General features: G+C 35.6%; 1 protein-coding gene across 4 annotated transcripts in view; it reads left to right on the top strand.

The window, feature by feature from the left end:
- The window catches only part of TINAG (tubulointerstitial nephritis antigen), a 95636-nt gene that overhangs the window by 39868 nt on the left and 33768 nt on the right, over window positions 1–22000 (top strand). For all 4 annotated transcript variants that reach the window (XM_043907059.1, XM_043907061.1, XM_043907060.1 and 1 more), the window contains exons 7-9: window positions 989–1169; window positions 2929–2974; window positions 6365–6488. In XM_043907059.1, the coding sequence (XP_043762994.1) occupies window positions 989–1169; window positions 2929–2974; window positions 6365–6488 (351 nt within the window). The remainder of the gene's footprint in view (window positions 1–988; window positions 1170–2928; window positions 2975–6364; window positions 6489–22000) is intronic.

Genomic DNA, 22000 nt, shown 5'->3' with positions numbered 1-22000 from the left:
CTATGTTCAGTTTCAAAATCAAAAATAAAAATTCTTTTATCATTTGTATAATGTATATATTTGATAACTTTCTACCTTATTAACTTCAATACTATAGTATAGTATATATAATTTCTCTTAAAGGATCATGAATTACAAGCACATAATAATTGAAGTATCTATAACAATAAAAATGTAAAAAATACTTAATTTTAAAACCTATAATTTATCAGAATACTCCATCTGAATATGATAAAACCTGTTCTTTTTCATAGGAAATTTGGCTTTTTTAACTTATCTATTTTTAATGGAAGGATAATTGCTTTACAGTATTGTGTTGGTTTCTGCCAACCATCAGTACGAATCAGCCATAGGTATACACACGTCCCTCTTGAAACCCCCCCTTCCCTCCCCATCCCACCTCTCTAGGTTGTTACAAAGCTCTAGTTTGAGTTCCCTGAGTCTTGCATCAAATTGGCTATCTATTTGGCTTTTTTATATCATAGTTATGGATGAAGACTTAAGAAGTCCTTCCCCTATTAATATTACCACGTATTTTATTAATGGTTGCTTTTCATCTTCACAAAATTCTATTTGGTAGATAAATGTGTTTATTAGAATGGATTTGAGCAAGGTTTTAGAACCTAAAAAAATTGATACAAATAAGCTTATTTATAAAACAAAACAGACTCACAGGCTTAGAGAAAAAAATTTATGGTTACCAGAGGGCAAGGGTTAGAGGGAGGGATAGATTGGGAGTTTGGGATTGACATGTACACACTGCTATATTTAAAATAAAATGCCTTACCATAAAAAAAATTATAGTGAAGAAATAGGAATGGGACGGGGAAAGAGTTCTTATGATTGAACGACTATGTTCAATGTCATGAAACTTACATGTAAGTAGCCAGAATAATTTATAGATATTCAAATCAGTAAAATCGTATGGAGATAAGTCATTACTGCATTTCCTAAGTATTACATTTACTTCTTTGCTTATTCCTCATAGACTGGTATCGCATGCGTGCTATCCACTTTTCAAGGACCAAAATGCAACCAACAATGGCTGCGCCATGGCAAGTAGGTCTGATGGACGGGGGAAGCGGCATGCCACCACCCCATGTCCCAACAGCATCGAGAAATCCAATAGGATCTACCAGTGTTCTCCTCCGTACAGGGTCTCTTCCAATGTAAGTCTGAATTGCAGGACTTCTTGGTGGTTAGTTTTCTCAAAAATATATACTGCTGTTATTAAAACTATTTAAAAACAAGCATATTCTAAAATAATACTATGCTTTCAGATATAATTTTTGATATTATTTGTTTATTAATGACTTCCAATTTGGGTATACTTTTTAATCTTTGTAATATTAGCTGTGCAAATGATTGCCTTAAATTTTAAAATGTGGGAATAGAGTTTTATAATTATGTTTATTATATAACACACACACGCGCGTATATATGTGTATATAAAGTAAATGGTGGTTTAGTTGCTAAGTTGTGTCTGGCTCTTTTGCAACCCCATGGATTCTTCTGTGATCCTGCCAGGCTCCTCTTTCCATGGGAGTCTCCAGGCAAGAATACTGGACTGGGTTGCCATTTCCTTCTCCAGGGGATCTTCCTGACCCAGGGGTTGAATCTGCACCTCCTCCATTGCAGGTGGATTCTTTGCTGACTGAGCCGCCAGGGAAGCCTATACACACATACATAGATACATACTTGACAGATAAAAGATAAGCAAACCTCAATGAAAAATTGACTTTTTTGTGGTATTAGCTTATTTTATTCATCCTTTGCTTTACTCCACAAAAGACTTGAAATGGACATAGTCATGGTGGGAAAAAGATCCCCCTGGATTCCAGTTTGTCATGTTAAAATCCTGGGAGAATTTTACTGCATCTTATCAGTGTCACCCAGACATTCTCACTTTCAGACTGTTTGAAGCTTCAGTGATTTCCAATTATCTGTAGAATACAGTTCAACATTCTTACCATAACATACAGATCTTTCATGACTTGGTTCTGAACTACTGCTTTTTGGACTCATGTCCAACCAACCTACCCATCTCCGACCTGCCCATAATGTTCCTCATAAACTGACTGCTGTCTGCTCCCCACGTGTACCGGCCCTCTTTGCTTCTACTTAGACGGGTGATGATTCCTCTCACACCAGTGGTTATCCCACCCACTTCCAAGTCAAGTAAGTAGGTCAAAACTTCATCTTCTCTGAGAAGTTTTCTTGACTTCTAGGCAGAATCAACGTCCCTTTCTTGTTTGCATCCATGGTATTTGTGCTTGTCTCTATAATCAAACTTAGTTTATCATGATTAGTTATGTCACTTAGTATTTCATAGTTATGTTACTTAGCAATTAGTTATGGGATTGTCTGTCTACTTCACCGAAATGGAAATATCTTGAGGACTGGTGTAGGGTTAATATTTGTTTCTGTCCTAGTTTCTGGGATGTACTCTAATCAAAGTGCATATGTGAATGAACTTCGTCATTCCTAAAAGTTGCATTACAACTTTTTAGTGGATGAAAACAGAAATATTTGTATGCTAAAACTGAGGAACCTTACAAAATAATCATCTGGGATCACTGTTGTGGACCAAAGAATGGAGATGACACTACTTTCCACTGATAAAACAGTGTTCTATTTAATTTTTTCTTTTTGACCATAAAAATTATTATATTTTCTCTTTGTTCCAAAATCTTGCCAGTGGGAAGAGTCAATGAAACATGGTGTGTCTTGTCTTTAGCAACTTCACCGATGTGGAGATTCACATGCAAGTGTTTCAAAGCATGATTAAGAGTAAATTGCAAGTCATCAAGACACACTGGGTTCCATAATTCCTAAACTGATTGTACAACCCCTAACATCATAGACCAAACAGTAGGTGTAGTGTACTCTGACGACAGTAATGGTGCTCACTGATATTTTTCCTTCCAGGAAACTGAGATCATGAGAGAAATCATGCAAAATGGACCAGTTCAAGGTAAGCTTGGTCTTCCCAGGTGGCACTCGTGGTAACGAACCCGCCTGTCAATCAGGAGATATAAGAGATGTGGGTTTGATCCCTGGGTCGGGAAGATCCCCTGGAGGAGGGCATGGCAATCCATTCCAGTATTCTTGCCTGGAGAATCCCATGGACATAGGAGCCTGGAAGGCTACAATCCATGGCGTCGCAAAGAGTCGGACATGTTTGAAGTGGCTTAGCATGCACCCAAGGTGGGCTTGGATGAAATATGATTGTGTCTTATTTATTCCTTTAATAAATAACTTTGCATTTAACTCCTATATAAAGAGCTTAATAACTGATAGACTTTTTTTGCTTTTAGATAATTCTTAAATATTCAATGGTTGTGAGACCAATATAATTATAGGAGATATTCTCACCTAATAGCCTCGTTAGCTCCCCTTGTACTTGAAGAAGATAGACTCATTCATAAATTGAATTGTTGAACAAATGTTAATGACACATTGGATGAAAGTCAGCTTAGTCTATTCAAAGTGATCATGGACCCAAAAGACATTCAAATAGGAAGTGCTGAGGGCTTGTTTGCTTGTTTAGTTATATTTGACTCATACATAGTGTTAAAAATCTTCTCACTTCAGTTTAAATGGATTAGATTATGGATTGTAAAAAAATGAAGGTTTAGCAATAGAAACAAAGTAGACACTTCCCTTTTCCTATAGGCTCGAAAGAAATCAAATAAGCCAGGATGATTTTTGTGTTTTACAAAATGCTTTCCATTTTGATCTATTATGAAAATGTGTTATGGATAGTAAACTAAAATCAATAAGGAAATCATATACTAGTTTATAAAATGTCCATTGATTTGATATGAAGATATTATATCTGATACACAGTTCCTCTGCTTATCTATTGGAATTTATTTTGCACCAATGGTATGAATAAAAATAAGTTCACAGTGTATATTTCCAGTATTAAATATTGCCTTGAAATGCTTGGAAGAACAAAACCAGTGAGGCCTAAAATAGAAATTCAGGCTGTGAATACTGAAAAGTCCAAAAATACATTAATATTATCAATGCAGTGGAATTGATAAATAAATAAAATAATTAGGTTAAACAAACCAAAATTAAATTGAAAACATTTGATGTATACACAAGAAACTATTGGTTATATGTATTTTTGTGTTTCTGAATGCCGGCCTAATCAATATTGATTGGTTCAACAGCTAACAGGAACTACAGATTTTAAAATTGTGTTGGAAAGACTTTTATTGATCTTTATCATCACTTAGCATTTATTGAGAAACCAAAGCTTATTCTGAACATGGCCTGAATTCAATTTTTAAAATCCTGGGGCCTTACAAAAAACCTGAAACGAATAAAAAGAAATGTTTTTTTTTTTTTTTTCTTCTTTCAGTTGTGTAATCTTTGAAGGCTAGAAAAACAGTAGAGAATTAATGTTTAATTTAAATATATCCTTCATTAACTAGAGTTTGTGTGACAAACTTGAAGGAAGCCAGGCATTTGAAGTCAAGGTTGAATTTGAAATTCCAATTTTGACATTAGCTACTTAAATGACTTTGGTCGAATTATCTAAACCTCTTTGAGTCTTTAAATAATTATATTACTGTTTAAAGTTTCTCTCTCATTCTTTTAATCAGTTAAAAGAAATTTGCAGCATAATGATTGCAAATTGAGAATATCTTATGTTTATTTAATGGTCAGGTACTTAAGTATTCATGAATTTTACAGACTAAATCAAAAATACAGAGGTAAAATTTGAAAATAATAAAGTTGAAGTTCAAATCGTTCAGCATCCATGGAACCAATGTTTGTTGAGAACCTTCCTCCTGCCAGCCTGAACCAAGAGCAGAAGACAGAGCTCAGTATCCTACCCTTGTGTGTAGGTAGAAAGTAATAAGTTTGTGCGGTTTTCCAAAAGTAAAATTATACCGTGGTAACTTGTGTAGTTAGAGCATCAGGTCTGTTTGGTGTCAGAAACTCAAGGAAGAATCCATCTTCAAGTTAATTGTCATGGCATCTCACTCATGTTTCTTTAGTTGGGGAGGGTATTTTTCTGCATTGAAGAGTACTTTTTATTCATGGTGCTATGAATGCTAAGTCAGTAGCTCTGTGGAAGAGATTGCCAATAGCAATATCTTCACAGTTATAAATGCTGGTTGCCTCATCTTGCTGTAGATGCAACATGGCTGTCTGCATGTTGTTGCCAGTGCTAATGTACAAATTTCCCCCCTCTGCCTTTCAAAAGAATGTAAAATGTGATAGAATGGTGAATAAATAGTACTGTGTGCATTCTTCTAAAATCTGTAGAATTGAAAGAAGTTTAGGTGCGGGAAAGAGGACAAAAGCAAAGAGCTGCATAGAGTACAGTTATATAAATTCTTAACATCCTATGGAAAGGTGTGTTTAAGTAAAAAAAGAAGATTTCATCTCTTTTATGAATATTTGAACACCATCAGAAAAGGCATGCAACATTAAAAAATGAAACAAAAAGTAGAAATCAAAAGTAATACTTGACTTTGGAGGAGAAGCTTCATTTTAGGATCTATCAAATGTTAGTGGCTTTATTTCTTATTTTATTTAAAATTCACATCAAACTAAGACAAGCATTGTGCATAGTTGTCAAGGTATATGTAACTAGCCCAAATAAAAATGCTTTCAATTCATGTCTTCTAGAGGAGAAGTTTAAAGTATTCACCATAAATTGTTCAAGCCTCTCAATAAAACAGCCACAATACAGGAAAGAAAAAGAAATAATCTAGGTGAGGGAAGAAAGGAGAGTTTTATAAAATATAAGCTCTTCCTTCTGAAGAGTATAAGCTCTTCCTTTCTGAATAATACACTATTGGCTTAGCTCCCCAGAGCTGGAGGGATGCAATCTTGTCAGACTATTTTTTTGCTAAGGGTTTACTTTTTATTCAAACTCACCAAGGAAACTTTTGTATTTACTTCTAAGGAGGAAGGACAATTACTTTAAATCCTGTTTATTAGGTTCACCCTTCACTGATAGCTTAATTGGAATTTTAAGGGAGTGGTGGAGAAGCCAACAGTTAATGGAGAAATAGTGATCACTAGTGAGTATAGTGGGTTTCCTGCAAAGATTCAGCTCCTGATAATACTGCTTATGTCAATTAAAAATAGATCGAGTTCTAAATGTATAATGTGGCCTTAAGTAATATTCTAAGTAGCTAAAAGTTACTTTTATAAGTGAATTAGAAAATATTTCAATCGATTAAGTAGGATGGAAAATTAAGCTGAACTGCAAAATTCCTTTTTAGATTCTACCCCCGGTAATTGTTGACTGTTCTGTAAGAATTTCTGAAGGTTTTTTTTTTTTAAAGATAATGATTTAAAATCATGTCATTTATCCTGTTGGATTTTATTTTAGCTATAATGCAAGTTCATGAGGATTTCTTCAATTATAAGACAGGGATATATAGACACATTACCAGCACAAATGAAGACTCAGAAAAATACCGAAAGTTTCGGACACATGCAGTCAAACTCACTGGGTAAGGTGATTTCTCAAAAATCTTCATTTAATACTTCCTGAAAATAAAATTGAAAATAGATCATGTGATGCATTTAGGTGCCAGAATTCCTCTTGGTATGAGAGATTCTCATACAAATTAAAAATTGTAAAACCTTGACATTATTTAGTCATTATTTTAAAGTCCAGTAAAAAATTAACTCATTATTTTAGGAAAGGTACCAAAGCAAGTCTCTCAATTACTTGGGAATCCATCCTAAGAATCTGTTCTAAGGGCAAGGAAATAGACGATTAGAATTCTACATATGGGGTGATCAAGGAAAGTGTGCAAAACCAAGGTGTGCTAGGATGTGGGGAGAAGGTTTTGGATGGGATTACTAATGGTAGAGATTAAGCAGGAAGAGAGGGTAAGATCTCCTTTTATCCAATGTAAAATTATTTGTTTAAATCTATGTGAGAACTGTGAAAACTTGTCTTACTTTGCTTTTCCATTCTTAGTTGTTCAGTGACTTTTCAGAAAGGCAAACGGGGTAAAAAATTCCTTTACCCTGCTTCTGGAGCTGGGAGTTCAGTGCTGCTGGAGTTCCATTTCCCTTCAGTTTGAAAGCCCTGTTTCTTCTAAATCTCCTTCCTATGTGTGTTTCATCGTCAGTTTTCGTGTCCCCTAGTAACAGTCATGATTTGGAAAAATTTTTCCCGTACACTGGGTGATTGAAATGATCTTTCTTATTATTCAGAGAACTCTGGAAATGGCAACCTTGACGTGGAATCTTTCTTGACTGATTAGAACTGATCCTTTATCATCTCTCTCCTGCCATGATGATCAGGTTTTCTTCATTCTGCTCCTAAATTTGTTCATGCTGGGGTTGAACAATATGAATGTGTTTCTCTTTAATCACTCTGCACTGTTTGTGTATTTTCCATGTTGAGTGTGTCAATTGAAGTAATGTGTTCACTTTTATAAACTAAAAGGTTGAGACATTTCAAAATTTATCTCATGTGTGACAATTAGCAAGGCTAATTCTTCTAGTGAACAAATAACTTTTGGAGATTTTATTTATTTTTCAGAAATATGTTAGGGCCCTTGGGCATTGTTAAATGCCCTGAGGCAGTAGATTTTTATTCATTTCTCTATTAGTAATGTCTGATTTGGTAATTACTGTATTCGGAAAATTAATGCATCAATGAATTAGAGAGTAATCAAATAACCCAAGTAAGTTAATGTTCCTTATCAGAGAGCTTAGTGTACTTCTATGAAATACCTTACAAATTTATTGCATCAAATCCTATTTGCTATGAATTTGTCAAACACAAAGCTATTAGATTTAACTCACTTGTACTTAATGAATTTAAACTATCAAATGCCCATCGCTGAGGAATACAAGGAAGATTAATACGTAGTCCTATTCTTAAGGAGTTTAGGGAATAAAGTAGAGACATTTACAAGTGATTCCAGTATAAGGTGATAAAAGTTGTGTATTTCCATATGATAGCATTATAAAAATATATATATTTACAAATATATACTTATACTATTTTATATATACTGCATACATGTAGTATATATTGCATATATATTGTATATTTATATACATTATATGTTTACAGTAGGTAGATAGATAAACCCTTAAATTTCTTTGCTCCTCATCCTTTTATTTTATTTTTAACTGGAGGACTATTACTTTACAATATTGTGATGGTTTCTGTCACACAGCAACATGAATCAGCCAGAGGTAAACATCTGTCCTCTCCCTCTTAAACCTCCCTCCCACCTTCCTCGCCATCCCCCCCTCCAGGCTGTCACAGAGCGCCTGCCCTGGGTTCCCTGCAGCGTATAGCACATTCCCCCTGGCTATCTATTTTACGTATGGTGATGCACTGTTTTACTATTACTCTCTGCAACCCCCTTCCTCCCCACTGGGACCCTAAGTCTGCTCTTCATGTCTGTGTCTCCTGTGCTGCGCTGCAAACAAGACCATCAGTTCCAGCTTTCTAGATTCCATGTATATGTGCTAATGCACAGTATTTGTCTTTCTCTTTCTGACTTACTTCATTCTGTATAATAGGTTCTAGGTTCAGCCGTCTCATTAGAGCTGACTCAAGTGCATTACTTTGTTATAGCTGAGTAATATTCCATTGTGTGTATATACCACAGTTTCTTTATCCATTTATCTGTTGATAGACATATAGGTGGCTTTTGGTTCCTAGCTACTGTAAATAGTGCTGCAATGAATATTGGGGTACAGATGTCTTTTTCAATATGCTTTCCTGAGGGTGTATGCCCAGTAGTGGAATTGCTGGGTCATATGACAGTTTTATTTCTAGTTATTTTTTTAAATTGAAGGATAATTGCTTCACAATACTGGTTTGATTTCTTCCATACATCAACATAAATTAGACATAGGTGTACATGTGTCTCCTCCCTCTTGACCCTCCCTCCCACCTTCTGCCCTTTCCCAGTCCTCTAAGTAGTTATGGAGCCCCAGTTTGTTCCTGAATCATATAGCAAATTTCCATTGACTATCTACTTTACATACCGTAGTGTATACGCTTCCATGCTTCTTTCTCCATTCATCTCACCCTCTCCTTCCTCCACCCACCCTTGTTTATAAGTCTCCTCTCTATGTCTGCATCTTCAGTGCTGCCTTACAAATAGGTTCGTCAGCACCATCTTTCTAGATCCCATTTATGTGCATTAATAATGATGTTATTTTTATCTTTCTGACCTACTTCACTCGTATAATAGAATAGGCTCTAGGTTCATCCACCTCATTAGAACTGACTCTAATATGTACGTTTTCATGGCTGAGTAGTTTCCATTGTATATATGTACCACAGCTTTCTTATCCATTCATGTGTTGATGGACATCTAGGTTGCTTCCACATCCTAGCTGTTGTAAACAGTGCTGCAATAAATATTGGGGTACATGTGTCTTTTTCAGTTTGGGTTTCCCAAGGGTATATGTCTAGAAGTGGTATTGCTTGGTCAAATGGTGGTTTTATTCCTAGTTTTTATAGGAATCTCCATAGTGGCTGTATCAATTTATATTCCTATCAGCAATGCAAGGGAGTTCCCTTTTCTCCACATCCTCTCCAGCAATTCTTGTTTGTGGATTTTTTGATGATGGCCATTCTGACTGGTGTGAGGTGATAGCTCATTGTAGATTTGATTTGCACTTCTCTAATAATGAGCAGTGTTGAGCATCTTTTCATGTGTTTATTAGCCATTTGTACATTTTCTTTGAAAAAATGTCTGTTTAGTTTTTCTGCCCTTTTTGGGATTGGGTAATTTGTTTATCTAGTATTGAACCACATGAGCAGCTTGTATATTTTGGAGATTAATCCTTTGCCAACTGCTTCATTTGTTATTATTTTCTCCCTTTCTGAGAGTTGTCTTTTCACCTTGCATATAGTTTCCTTCACTGTGCAAAAGTTTTCAAGTGTAATTAGGTCCAATTTTCTTCTTTTGCTTTTATTTCCATTACTCTAGGAGGCGGGTCACAGATCTGCTGTCATTTATGTCAAAGAGTGTTCTGCCTAAATTTTCCTCTAAGAGTTTTATATTTTTTGGTCTTTAATCCATTTTGAGTTTATTTTTGTGTATGGTGTCATGAGGTGTTTTAATTTTTTGCATGCAATTTACATGTAGTTTACATGTAGTTCCTCAACTTTCCCAGTACCAATTATTGAAGATACTGTCTTTTCGCCACTGTATTTTCTTGCCTCCTTCATCAAAGACAAGGTCCCCATAGGTGCATGGGTTTATCTCCAGGATTTCTATCTTGTTCCATTGGTCTGTATTTCTTTTTTTGTGACAGTATGATACTGCCTTGATGACTGTCACTTTGTAGTATAGTCTGATGTCAGGAAGATTGATTTCTCCAGCTCCATTCTTCTTTCTCAAGATTGCTTTGGCTATTTGGGGTGTTTTGTGTTTCCATGCAAATTGTAAAATTGTTTGTTCTAATTCTGTGAAAAATATCATTGATAGTTTGACAGGAATTGCCTATCAATCCTTTGCCACTCAGTCTTCTCTATGGTCCAACTCTCACATTGGTACCTGACCACCAGAAAAACCATATCTTTGACTATACAGACTTTTGTTGGCAAACTGATGTCTCTGCTTTGTCTCTCTCGGTAGGTTTATTACTAGGTGTTTTATTCTTTTTCCTGTAATGGTGAATGGGATTGTTTCCTTAATTTCTCCTTCTGATATTTCATTGTTAGTGTATAAGAGTGCAAATGATTTCTGTGTATTAACTTTGTATCCTTTGACTTTGCTATTTTCATTGGTTACTGTTAATAATTTTCTGGTGACATCTTTAGAGTTTTCTTTGTAAAGAATTATGTCATCTGCAAACAGTGAGCGTTTTACTTCTTTTCCAATCTGGGTTCCTTTTGTTTCTTTTTCTTCTCTGATTGCTGTGTCTAGGACTGCCAAAACTATGCTGAATGAGTGGCAAGAGTGGGCACCCTGGTCTTGTTCTTGATTTTAGAAGAAATGTTTTCAATTTTTCATCATTGAGAAAAATATTTGCTGTGAATTTATCATATATAGTCTTTATTATGTTGAGGTAGGTCACTTCTGGTCCTACTTTCTGGAGAGTTTTATCATAGATTGGTATTGAATTTTGTCAAAAGGTTTCTCTGCATCTATTGAGATAATCATAGGGTTTTTATCTTTCAGCTTGTTAATATGGTGTCTCACATCGATTGGTTTGCAGATATTGAAGAATCCTTATATCCTTGGGATAAAGCCCACTTGGTAATGATTCATGATCTTGAGAGGGTAACAGGCAGGAAAGCCAGGGGTCTCCAAACGGAGGAAATAGGCTGCAAGTGCCAGACATTTTTATCTCTCTTAAGCGGCAGGAGGAAACAAACCAGCAATATATTTTTTTCTTCTCTATACAAATTTAAAAGGAGGTTTCTCCTAAAATGCTGTGTTGCCATGACATCTGGTTTCACCTGAAGCTAACTATTCTCAAACCTTGAGTTAACCAGTACATTTCTTTTTTATGGAAATGTTTGTCTTAAGATACATTAATTTACCCCAGACTCTAAGTTCCGCCAAATGGCCTAACTTACTTACTCAGATATTGTTCCCCTAATCTATGTAAATGAAACTGTTTGTTTGGTAGTCTGCCCTTCTACAAGATTCAAGTCAATCGTTTTATGGCCAGATGAATTATCTGGTGCCATTCTAAATTCTAAGACATTCTTTTCTTTTCATTAACAGACTGTGAGTGACTGTATAACTTACAGCTAAAGACTCGGAGTGGGGTACTCCTTCTGCCCCCTTCTGATGCCTCTGTCAGAAGCTTTCTCTATCCCCTTTATACTTTAATAAAACTTTATTACACAAAAGCTCTGAGCGATCCAGCCTCGTCTCTGGCCCTGGATTGAATTCGTCTCCTCCAGAGGCCAAGAATCCCGGCATCTTATCGTTCAGCAACAACCTTTCAATCTTTTTAATGTGCTGTTGAATTCTGTTTGCTAGAATTTTGTTGAAAATTTTTGCATCTATGTTGATCAGTGATATTGGCCTATAATTTTCTTTTCTTGTGGCATATTTGTCTGGTTTTGGTATTAGCATGCTGCTGGTCTCATCGAGTGAGTTTGAGAGTTTCCTTTCCTCTGCAGTTTTCTGGAAGAGTTTGAGCAGGATAGGTGTTAGCTCTTTAAACTTTTGTTGGAATTCACTTTTGAAGGCATCTGTCTCTGGGTGTTTGTTTACTGGAAGATTTTTTTTTATTATAGTTTTGATTTCTGTGTCTGTAATTGGCCTATTCATATTTTCTATTTTGTCTTGGTTCAGTTTTGGAAGGCTATACTTTTCTAAGAATTTGATGGTTTTTTCCCAGGTTGCCCATATTATTGGGATATAGTTGCTTATAGTAGGATATTACGATTTTTTGTATTTCTGTGTTGTCTGTTATAACGCCTCTTTTTTCACTTCTAATTTTATTAACTTGAGCCTTCTCCCTTTTTTTCCTGATGAGTCTGGCTAACAATATGTTATGGTCATTATGTAGTGTCTTTCTTTGTTTCATAACTGTCTTTATTTTAAAGTCTATTTTTTCTGATATGAGTATTGCTACTCATGCTTTCTTTTGATTTCCATTTGCATGGTATATCTTTTTCCAGTCCCTTACTGTCTGTCTGTATGTCTCCTTAGGTCTCAGGTGGGTCTCTTTTAGACAGCATACATAGGGGTCTTCTTTTTGTATCCATTCAGCCAATCTGTGTCTTTTGGTTGGAACATTTAGCCCATTTACATTTAAAGTAATTATTGATAAGTTTCATCCTGTTACTGTTTACTTTATTGTTTTTGGATTTGTTTTTATAGGCCTTTTCTTTTTATGTTTCTTGTCTAGAGAAGTTCCTTTAGCATTTATTGAAGAACTGGTTTGGTGGTGCTGAAGTCTCTTAATTTTTTTGTCTTTAAAACTTTTGGTTTCTCCTTCAAACCTGAATGAGATCCCTTCCGAATAAAATAATCTTGGTTGTAGTTTTTCAAACCCTTTCATCACTTTACATATATCTTGCCATTCCCTTCAGGCCTGCACAGTTTCTGTTGAAGGTCAGCTGTTGGCCTTATGGGGGTCCTCTTGTATGTCATTTGTTGCTCTTCCCTTGCTGCTTTTAATATTTGTTCTTGCGTTCAGTTTTCATTAGTTTGATTAATATGTGTCTTAGCGTTTCTCCTTGGATTTATCCTGTATGGGACTCTCTGGGCTTCCTGAACTTGGATGGCTATTTCCTTTCCCATTTCAGGGAAATTTTCAATTATAATCTCTTCAAATATTTTCTAATGCCCTTTCCTTTTGTCTTCTTCTTCTAGGACACCTATGCTTTGAATGTTGGAATGCTTAATGTTGTTCCAAAGGTCTCTGAGGCTGTCCTCATTTCTTTTTATTATTTTTTCTACTCTGCTTCAGTTATTTCCACCATTCTAACTTCCAGCTCACTTATCCATTCTTCTGCCTCAGTTTCTCTACTGTTGGTTCCCTCCAGTATATTTTTATGCTCAGTTATTGCATTGTTCATTGTTGATTATTTTTTAATTCTTCTAGGTCCTTGTTAGACATTTTTTGCATCTTCTTGGACTTGCCTCCAGTCTTCTTATCCATGCCTCCATTGTGCTTTCAAGACTTTAAATCATCTTTCTATCATTATTCTGAATTCTCTTTCAGGTGGACTACCTATTTCCTCCTCGCCTGTTTTGTCTTGTAGCTTTGTACTGTGTTCCTTCATCTGCTGCATATTTCTCTGTCTTTTAATTTTGTTTAATGTATTGAGTTTGGGGTCTCCTTTCTGCAGGCTGGGAGGTTGCAGTTCCTCTTAATTGTGGAGTCGGTCCCCCATGGGTAGGTTGGGACCAGTGTCTTGTGATGGTTTCCTGGGTGGGGGGACTTGTGCCTGTGTTCTGGTGGATGGAGCTGGATCTTGTCTCTCTGGAGGGCTGTGCTGTGTCCACTAGTGTGTTTTGGGGTATCTGTGAGTTCAGTATGGATTTGGGCAGACTGCCTGTTGATGTGCAGAGTTGCGCTCCTGTTTTGCTGAAGGATTGGTATGGGGCATCCCAAACTGGAGCTTGCTGGCTCTTGGGTGGTACTCGGTCTGTGCTGAGTTAGGGGCCTTTGGGTGGGCTCTTGTCTATTAATGTTCCATGTGGTGAGGAGTTCTCTGAAGGTCCAGAGTCCTAGATTTAAGTCTCCTGCCTTTGGGGTTCAGACCTGACTCCTTACAGTAGCATCGAGACTTCTCAGGTGACATAGCACGGAAGACAAAGCCTCTAGATTAATGGTGAAATGGCTCTCAACAGCCAAGGAGACCCAGAGAGATTCATGGACTCATTCCAAGAATGTTGGTTTGCCTTTCTGGATGTCTGGGGTCCTCTGCCAGTGTTCAGAAGATGTTTTGTGTTCATTGTTATAGCTGGGGTGCTCTGTCTCCTCACAGCCACTGCTCCATTAAGAAGCTTTGTCTGGCTGACAGATTTCATATAGGGACCCGCATTTTCAAAAGTACTCTGAAGCAAAGTAATAGACATCCTCACAGCCCTCGTGGTAATCCTCTTCTGGTTAGTGTTTATTTCCTCCTAGATCTTCTTGTCTGCTTCATGCCTCACCATTTTAGTTTACTCTTCTCTCTTTTCTTACCAAAACCTCTGCTTTGGATACTATGGTCATGAAAGGACTTAATTGAATTAAAAATGCCAGATATTTTGAAACATGACTTATTTTATATGCCAATAATAATAATAATAAGAATGAAATGTTACTAATTAAATTAAGCAACTCCATTGATTATTAGATGGATTTCAATTTAGAGATGTTAAAATGTGGGGTGAAAGTGTATCACACAATGAAGAATATGATAATTAAGATTTTCATTGTGGCCAGTGGTCTCTATGTTATGGTCCTCTATATGAGAGACAGCTCATCCTGTGTCTTTGTCCACCAAAACTTACGAACTTTCTTTAAACTCTCATTTGGAAGTATAAAGTAGTACCTTAAAGGCATTTACTTTTGCATATGATTCCAGGAATTACCACTAGAACTCAAATGAAAAAAAATGTAGCAGCTAAATATTTTATAAAGTTACGGGAAATTATGTGGATAAGTCATTGTCATCCCTGCTTGTGGGACAGGATTTTATTGAGGAATAATCTCTCTGTTACATATTTTTGCCATGGTTTAATAATGCTTTATGTGAAAGTTTATTTATTCAGCAAATATTTTATTGAGTACTTCTATGTTCCAGATGTGTTGTTAAGAAGCTAGGGATATATCAGGAAACAAAATAGACACAGGGTCTTCATCAAGTTTATATTCTATGAGTTGATGTATGGCTGTTAGGGAAATACAATTGTGTTTATGAAAGACCAGAATTTTTATGCTAAAGTTGGTATGTTTGTGTGTCTGGGGTCAAAAGTGTCAAAATTTTAACATATAAAAATTGACTGAGAGAGAGAGAGAAAAGGCAAATAATTGGAAGGTAGAGGCCAAAAGGAAAGCAAACACTGAGAAGTCCAAGGAAAACATGAAAAAATAACAAAGATGTTTCAAGTAGATTGTGAATGAGGATTGCAGTTTTTTAAATTAAATTCAGTTCAGTTCAGTTCAGTCACTCAGTCGTGTCTGACTCTTTGCGACTCCATGAATCGCAGCATGCCCGGCCTCCCTGTCCATCACCCACTCCTGGAGTTTACTCAAACTGATGTCCATCGAGTCACAACCCCAAATACATTAAAATGTTGCAAAGTGATAGAAATTGGGCATATTTCCAAAAAATGACTGTGAAAGCATTTGGTTTGAGTAAATTATTGAAAATCCAAGTCAGAGATTTCTGTAAGCTTGATGCAAATCCATAATGTTACTTAAAATTGGACACAGAATGAGTCATTTCTCTTTTCTACATATTCAACAAAGACTAAAAGAAAGCCCATCTTCCTCATCATGTTGTGCTGGGTATCAGGTGTGAAGAGAAAAATGAAAACAAAAACATAAACACAGCCTTTGCCCTCACAGTGCAACTACATATTAACCAAAAACACTCAAAAATGGGAAGTTTTGATATATTTAACAAAGGCAGGGTGGAAAGTGATAACATTTATTATAATACCTGATCTAGACTTGAAGACCTGAGAAAGACACTTGAGGAAGAAAAGTGGGAGATAAGATTTATGAGTTGTTTAGTAGCAGGCAAAGGGACTAGTTTGCGTAAAGTCCTTGTGGTCAGGATATAAAGTAGTACATGAACACAAAGAAAGTTGTGTTTGCTGAATCTTGGAAGGCAAGGACTTGTAGGCTAGTGTAGAGAATTTAGTCAAAGATACTAAGTATTCCATTAAGGATCTTAAGAGCAAAGGGAAGTCATTGAAGATTTAAATATGAATGTGGTATGATCTTTGTATTTTTAAAAAATATTGCTTTATTAAAGCCATAAGTATAAAGAATGTGATACAAAAGGCAAATGGTGATAAAAGATAATGGTCTGGACTTAGATGGTGGAAGAGTTGAGAAAATAAGGGTGAGTCAAAAAATATTTCAAGAGAAAAGCTGGAAGATGGGATGTGGATTTAATATTGAAATGGATGATAAAATGGAGATGTGGTGTTCACTACTGGGCTTGGTGACTTCAAGATGTCTTTGAGACATAAAAATGCAGATAGGTGTCAGAGAAGACAGGTAGATATACGGATCTCAAGGTCATAGTAGAGGCAAGGGTTGAAGATGAATGGTACTGAACAGAATAAGGAAAGCAAAAAAAAGGAAGACAGACTGAGGCTAAGGCATGGGAAAAAGCTAATATTCATAACTGGTTAGAAAATGATGAGCCTGCAAAGAAAGGGTGGAAACCAGTGAAGATGTTTTAAAAAGTGGTTATTGTAAGATCTGGAGAAAACTGGAAAACTGTTAAGCTTGGGATCCAGAGTTTGTGAAGACATTTGTCGTAGAGAAAGACTGAGTGGCAAGTCTATTATATCAACAGAGGAGGAATAAAGAAGGTTAAACGAAACTTCTGACATGAAAAGTAGTGGTCAGTTGAGGAAAATTCCTATCAGATTGCTTTTCTTTTCCTAACCTCCAGGAATTAGGAGGCGAGGTTATTTGTGGAGGGAGGAGGTGGTGGGAGGATGAATGATCAGAAATTTGAGGATAGACATGGTTTGCAGTGGTCCTCTGGATATTTAGGTGAGGGAGTTGCCCCAGGAACCAATAGGAATTGCCTCACATTGCTATTGGTAGCTTCTGCCCTCATATATATGATCTCTGCGGCTGTAATCAGCACTTTGGTGGATGCAAAGAGAAATGAGTTCATTTAAGACTGACAGTTCTCCATATGGATGCAATGAGGCATTGGAAAAGCAAGGGGTTTAGGATATGAGTAAGATGGCAGAAAACTTAAATCAGTCTGATTAAGAAAGAGTTGATGGAGTCAAAGAAAATAGACAAATCATTGGACTAGAGATCATGATGATTCTAATATCTGTGATTTTTATGATTCTGTAACTTATTTTTCTTACTTTTTAGAGCTTTAATGTTTTATTTTTATTGTTTATGAGAAAAAAGTAATCATGTAATAATGAGTTAATATTTTACAGATTATGAACATCATGGTAGAATGACTAAGTCATAATTTTATATGTTAGCACCTAATTATCTTGGAATACTTAGCATCTTTTAGGTCCTAAACACTTGATTTCTGCCTATCTATCTTATATATTTATTTATCTATTCATCTATCCATTTAAAGAAAGTTACCCCAAAGAGGCTATGAAAGAGGCTATGCTTCACCTTGTAATAACTTACAATGAAAGAGAATGTAAGAAAATAATATATGTGTATATATATAACTCATTTTACTAAGACAACATTATAAAATCAACTATATTTCATTAAAAAGTAAAAATAATGCTTCAAAGTTAAATTTCTAATATAATTTCCTCATATTTTCTAAACATACAAACAGAAAGGATTCCAGGAACACAAATCACTATTAAGTGCAACTGCACCTTTTTTTATGTAGTTTTATTAGGGCTACCACTTGTTTTTCCCTACTCATTTCTTTCCCCTTCTTCCTTTCTAAATAATAACTGAATGGTGAACCTGAAATTTCATGCTATATTATGTTTAACCCCTGGCAAATTGTTACATTCTGAGCAGATGTTTTAATTAGAGGTTTTTAATGAATAGCGAAGTCTAAGACAGATCAATGAACACTTACTTAGAAAACGAAAATAAACATGTGATAATTAAGTATAGGCAATACAAAAACATTGAGTTTGGGTCTTGGGGTATCTTTAATGGCAAAGTACTTAGTTCTTTCTTTTTGGGAGGGGGACTAGAGGGCGCACTGCTTTGAATAACAGTAGCTGCTGCAATAAATAGACTCAAAATACTTGATAATTCAAATACATTTTTATAGAAGTATATTATTCATTTAATAGTTCAAGATCAGAGGTCTTAGATTTGGGGTGACTTTCCCCTATGTGGTTTCAGGCACCCAAGCTTTTTCTACTTTGTTGCTCTGCCATCTTTTAAGGTCACATGTTTTTATTTTATTCTGCATCTGGAAAATAAGAAGAGCATGAGGAGGACTTTTTAAATTCATTTATTTTAAAGCCTTGACTCAGAAATGACCTTTCTAGTCCATTCATGTCTGTTTGGCTAAAGCGCATTGATATGACTCTACCCAGCTGGAGTCAGCAGGGAAGTATAAAAGTTTTGTCAGTAACATAATATCCGAACAAATAGAGGTATATATTCAAGTAGAATTCCAAATTTGCATAAACTTAAAAAAAAAAAAAAGAAAACAGAAACACAAATTCCAGGTTGTGGAGAGCTGACTTGATCTGCATTAGGAGATGCCCCTTCAGTGGTTATGTGTTCTGCTTTTAGAGAATCTTCTTGGTAATTCTAAGACTTACTGCTCTGCAAGATTACACCAATTAATAAATGCATTTAATTAATATACCAACTATATTTATAATTGCTGGAGCAGCACTGTCGCACAGTCCTCTGTTCAGAAAGCCTTATGAGATGGAATTATCATTCCACTTTACTAGAAATAAGAGCCTGAAAATGTTTCAGAAAACTTTAGGTTCTTCAAAATATCTATTTTAACAATACTATGGTTTTATATAAATGTTAACTATATTTGTCTATATCTATCTTTCTTTCCATCTATTATCTATCTATCAAGGAAGGTCCAGTGTCAAGATTTACTCATTGTATATTTACCACATAGGTTTTCTCAAGGAACTGTTCTATTTTTTCTTTTACAAAAAAATTCCTTTAGAGTAAAAATAGATGTATCCTTTTTTCTATATAAAATTATATTCTCCCTTGCTTTGATCACACACCTTTAATCTATACGTAAAGTCTTTTTCCTCATTTTTCAGCAAGAAACTTCTTTTGAGTATGTAATATGTGTCAAGTACTGTGCTAGGCATTAAGAATACAAACAGCAAAAATATCTTGCTCTGCTCCTATTTTCAAGCAGGTGGGGAGAGAGAAACAGGGGGTGCAGAGAAGGAGATGGGGAGACAGAGGGAGAGAGAGGAGAAAGCAGTGCTAACAACACAGAATGTCTTAAGTGTGGGGATGCAAATATAATAGGAATTTAAATTGAGTAGTGAGGGCAGGTATCATATAGGAAGGCACACAACTCCACTTCTGGGGCCAGAGAAAACTCCAGGGAAGCAGTAACACCTGCTGTGGAGGTGAGTAGAGCAGAGAGGAATTACCAAAGCTATGTGGAAAGAGAAGAGCATGTCTCAGGAAAAGTGAGCAGAAAATGGCCAATCTCACAGTAAGAGAGAGTATGATCCACTTAAGACACTGGAAGTATTGACTAGGTAGCGAGTAGAGCAAGGGGGAATCTAGTGACAACTGAGACTAGAAGGTAGCCTAATCCTGGAGCATTCGTCTTTTAATGATGATTAACTTACCTGTTCGGGGGCCTCACCTGGTCTGAGTGCTTCAGCATCTCTGGGTTTGCCTCCCTGTCCTCCCATCAACTGCAGGAATTTGTATGTCTTCGCAGCAACATTGTTTTGTTTTCAGTGAAAGTTCCAAGTGCCCAGGTGGTTTTTCTGCTCCCCTTATTCTGTGATGTTCAGTTTAACTCAGCTCAGCCTATTTCTGGGTCATTCTACTTTGAGATGTAGGTGTATCTGAGAGCAGAAATTGTCACCAAAGAATAGAAATGGGATTTCAATAAACAAGATCCACTGTTCAGTTTCTGCTATAAAGCAAGCAGACAAATTGAATAACATTCAAAACAGAAAAAGAATCTTTCTTTCCCTGACACATTGTGGCAGACCTGAGCTCTGGGAAGTATTGTTCATATGTTAGCCTGGTCTTCAACTATTTCCACTCCGGTAGTGCAGACAGCCCTGTAAACACACGGTGTGAGGGGAGGTGAGCTCAGGGTATTTCTACTCCACCATTTTGACTGATCTCCAGCAACTGAAACAAACAAAGAACCCGTATAATGGAATTGCATTGCAATGTAAGTGGTTTTGAAATGGATGGAGTCAAAGTGCTTGAAAGCCTGGGGTTGGGGGCAATCTTCACCAAAAAGTGTGCAGGTGAGGACTAGAGTAGGAAGTGACCCTAGAATAAAAGTCACTAGCATTCTTGTCCTTTATTCATTTTTCTAGCAGAGACTTCAATTTTAAAATCTTGATGGATCTGAGCTCATAATGTATTGGGAACACTGACTTTTTTATACTATTGACTAAACTCCAGTTTATTTCTGGCTTCATAAATTTACTTTTAATGACTTTGACCTGGACAAGGCTTTAACTTTTATTCTAGATTTTCAAACTTCTATTTCTAAGGTAATTAAGTCAAAGATCTACCTGGAAGATATTTGGGTGAATGATGTGTGGTGATGATCTAATTTTTTTCTCTAAACTCTGAACTAAAAGCAACAAGGCCACATAATAAATAATGCATTCCTTCTTTACCCTTTGAGATGCATTTTTTTTATAGCTTATTAAGTTATTATATAAATTTATTATGGTTTGACTCTGGGGTATTCTGTTCAAAAGACACGCTATTGTTCATGCTAAAGTTTCCGGTAGCTTTATTTTACTATCAGATTGTTTCAAATTGCTGTCTTGCTCTCATTTTTCAATATTTATCTAATAATAAAACAAACAAAATACTCAGAGCAACTTAAATTGGAACTTGTATGTTTTATTTATAATTAAGATAACATAAACTTTCTTACTTTAAAGGCTATTAAGTCCCTTGCATTTATTTTTCTTTAGAGAAATGCTATGTTTTAAAGATTTTCTTTTTTATAAAAGTTTTTTTCTCTTCACTATACCCTAAGCTTTTTATATCTTTCTTAAACATAATTTTTAAAGATGAGGTTATTTGACTGCTAAATTGTTATTTTATTTTACTTTTATTACTGTGTTGAAATATTCCAATTGTAAATAGTATTACAAATAAAAGAAGTATTAAAATGATAATTTGATTAAATTGATTAGATAATTTGCTACTTTTTCAAACTTAAAATATTTTATCCATCTAAGATCTGTAAAGGACCCTGGATTTTATCTTCCCAATAACCTAATATAAAAAAAGAGGGCATAGTAATAGAGATTTTCCAGAGATTACATGCTGGTTAGTTGCAGACCCAATATTCAGCTGACACCAGTTCAATACTAATCTTGTTTAGTAAACCACTGGACTGACATTACAGAATCTATATCAAAGCTATTGCTCTAATTTACTTAGATGTTTATTCTTTTGTAAGCTGGGATAAAAGGATGTTTGTGAGGAATAAATGGGATCATGCAAGCACAGTACTCATATGCTGGATATACGGGAACATTCAATAAATGTTTATTGTTATTAGTAATAATATCAACAGTGGGGATAGATTGGGCCATACTTGTAATCAGATACATAATTCAACAACTTTTTTTTTAAGTTTTAAAGTTTTCTTTTTAATGTAGACCATTTTTATAGTCTGTATTGAATCTGTTATGTTGCTGCTTCTGTT

Source organism: Cervus elaphus, chromosome 7 (genome assembly GCF_910594005.1).
Source record: "Cervus elaphus chromosome 7, mCerEla1.1, whole genome shotgun sequence".
NCBI classification, from domain to species: Eukaryota; Metazoa; Chordata; class Mammalia; order Artiodactyla; family Cervidae; genus Cervus; species Cervus elaphus.
The sequence above is the reverse complement of the archived record's forward strand: the minus strand, read 5'-3'. Positions and strand labels throughout refer to the sequence as shown.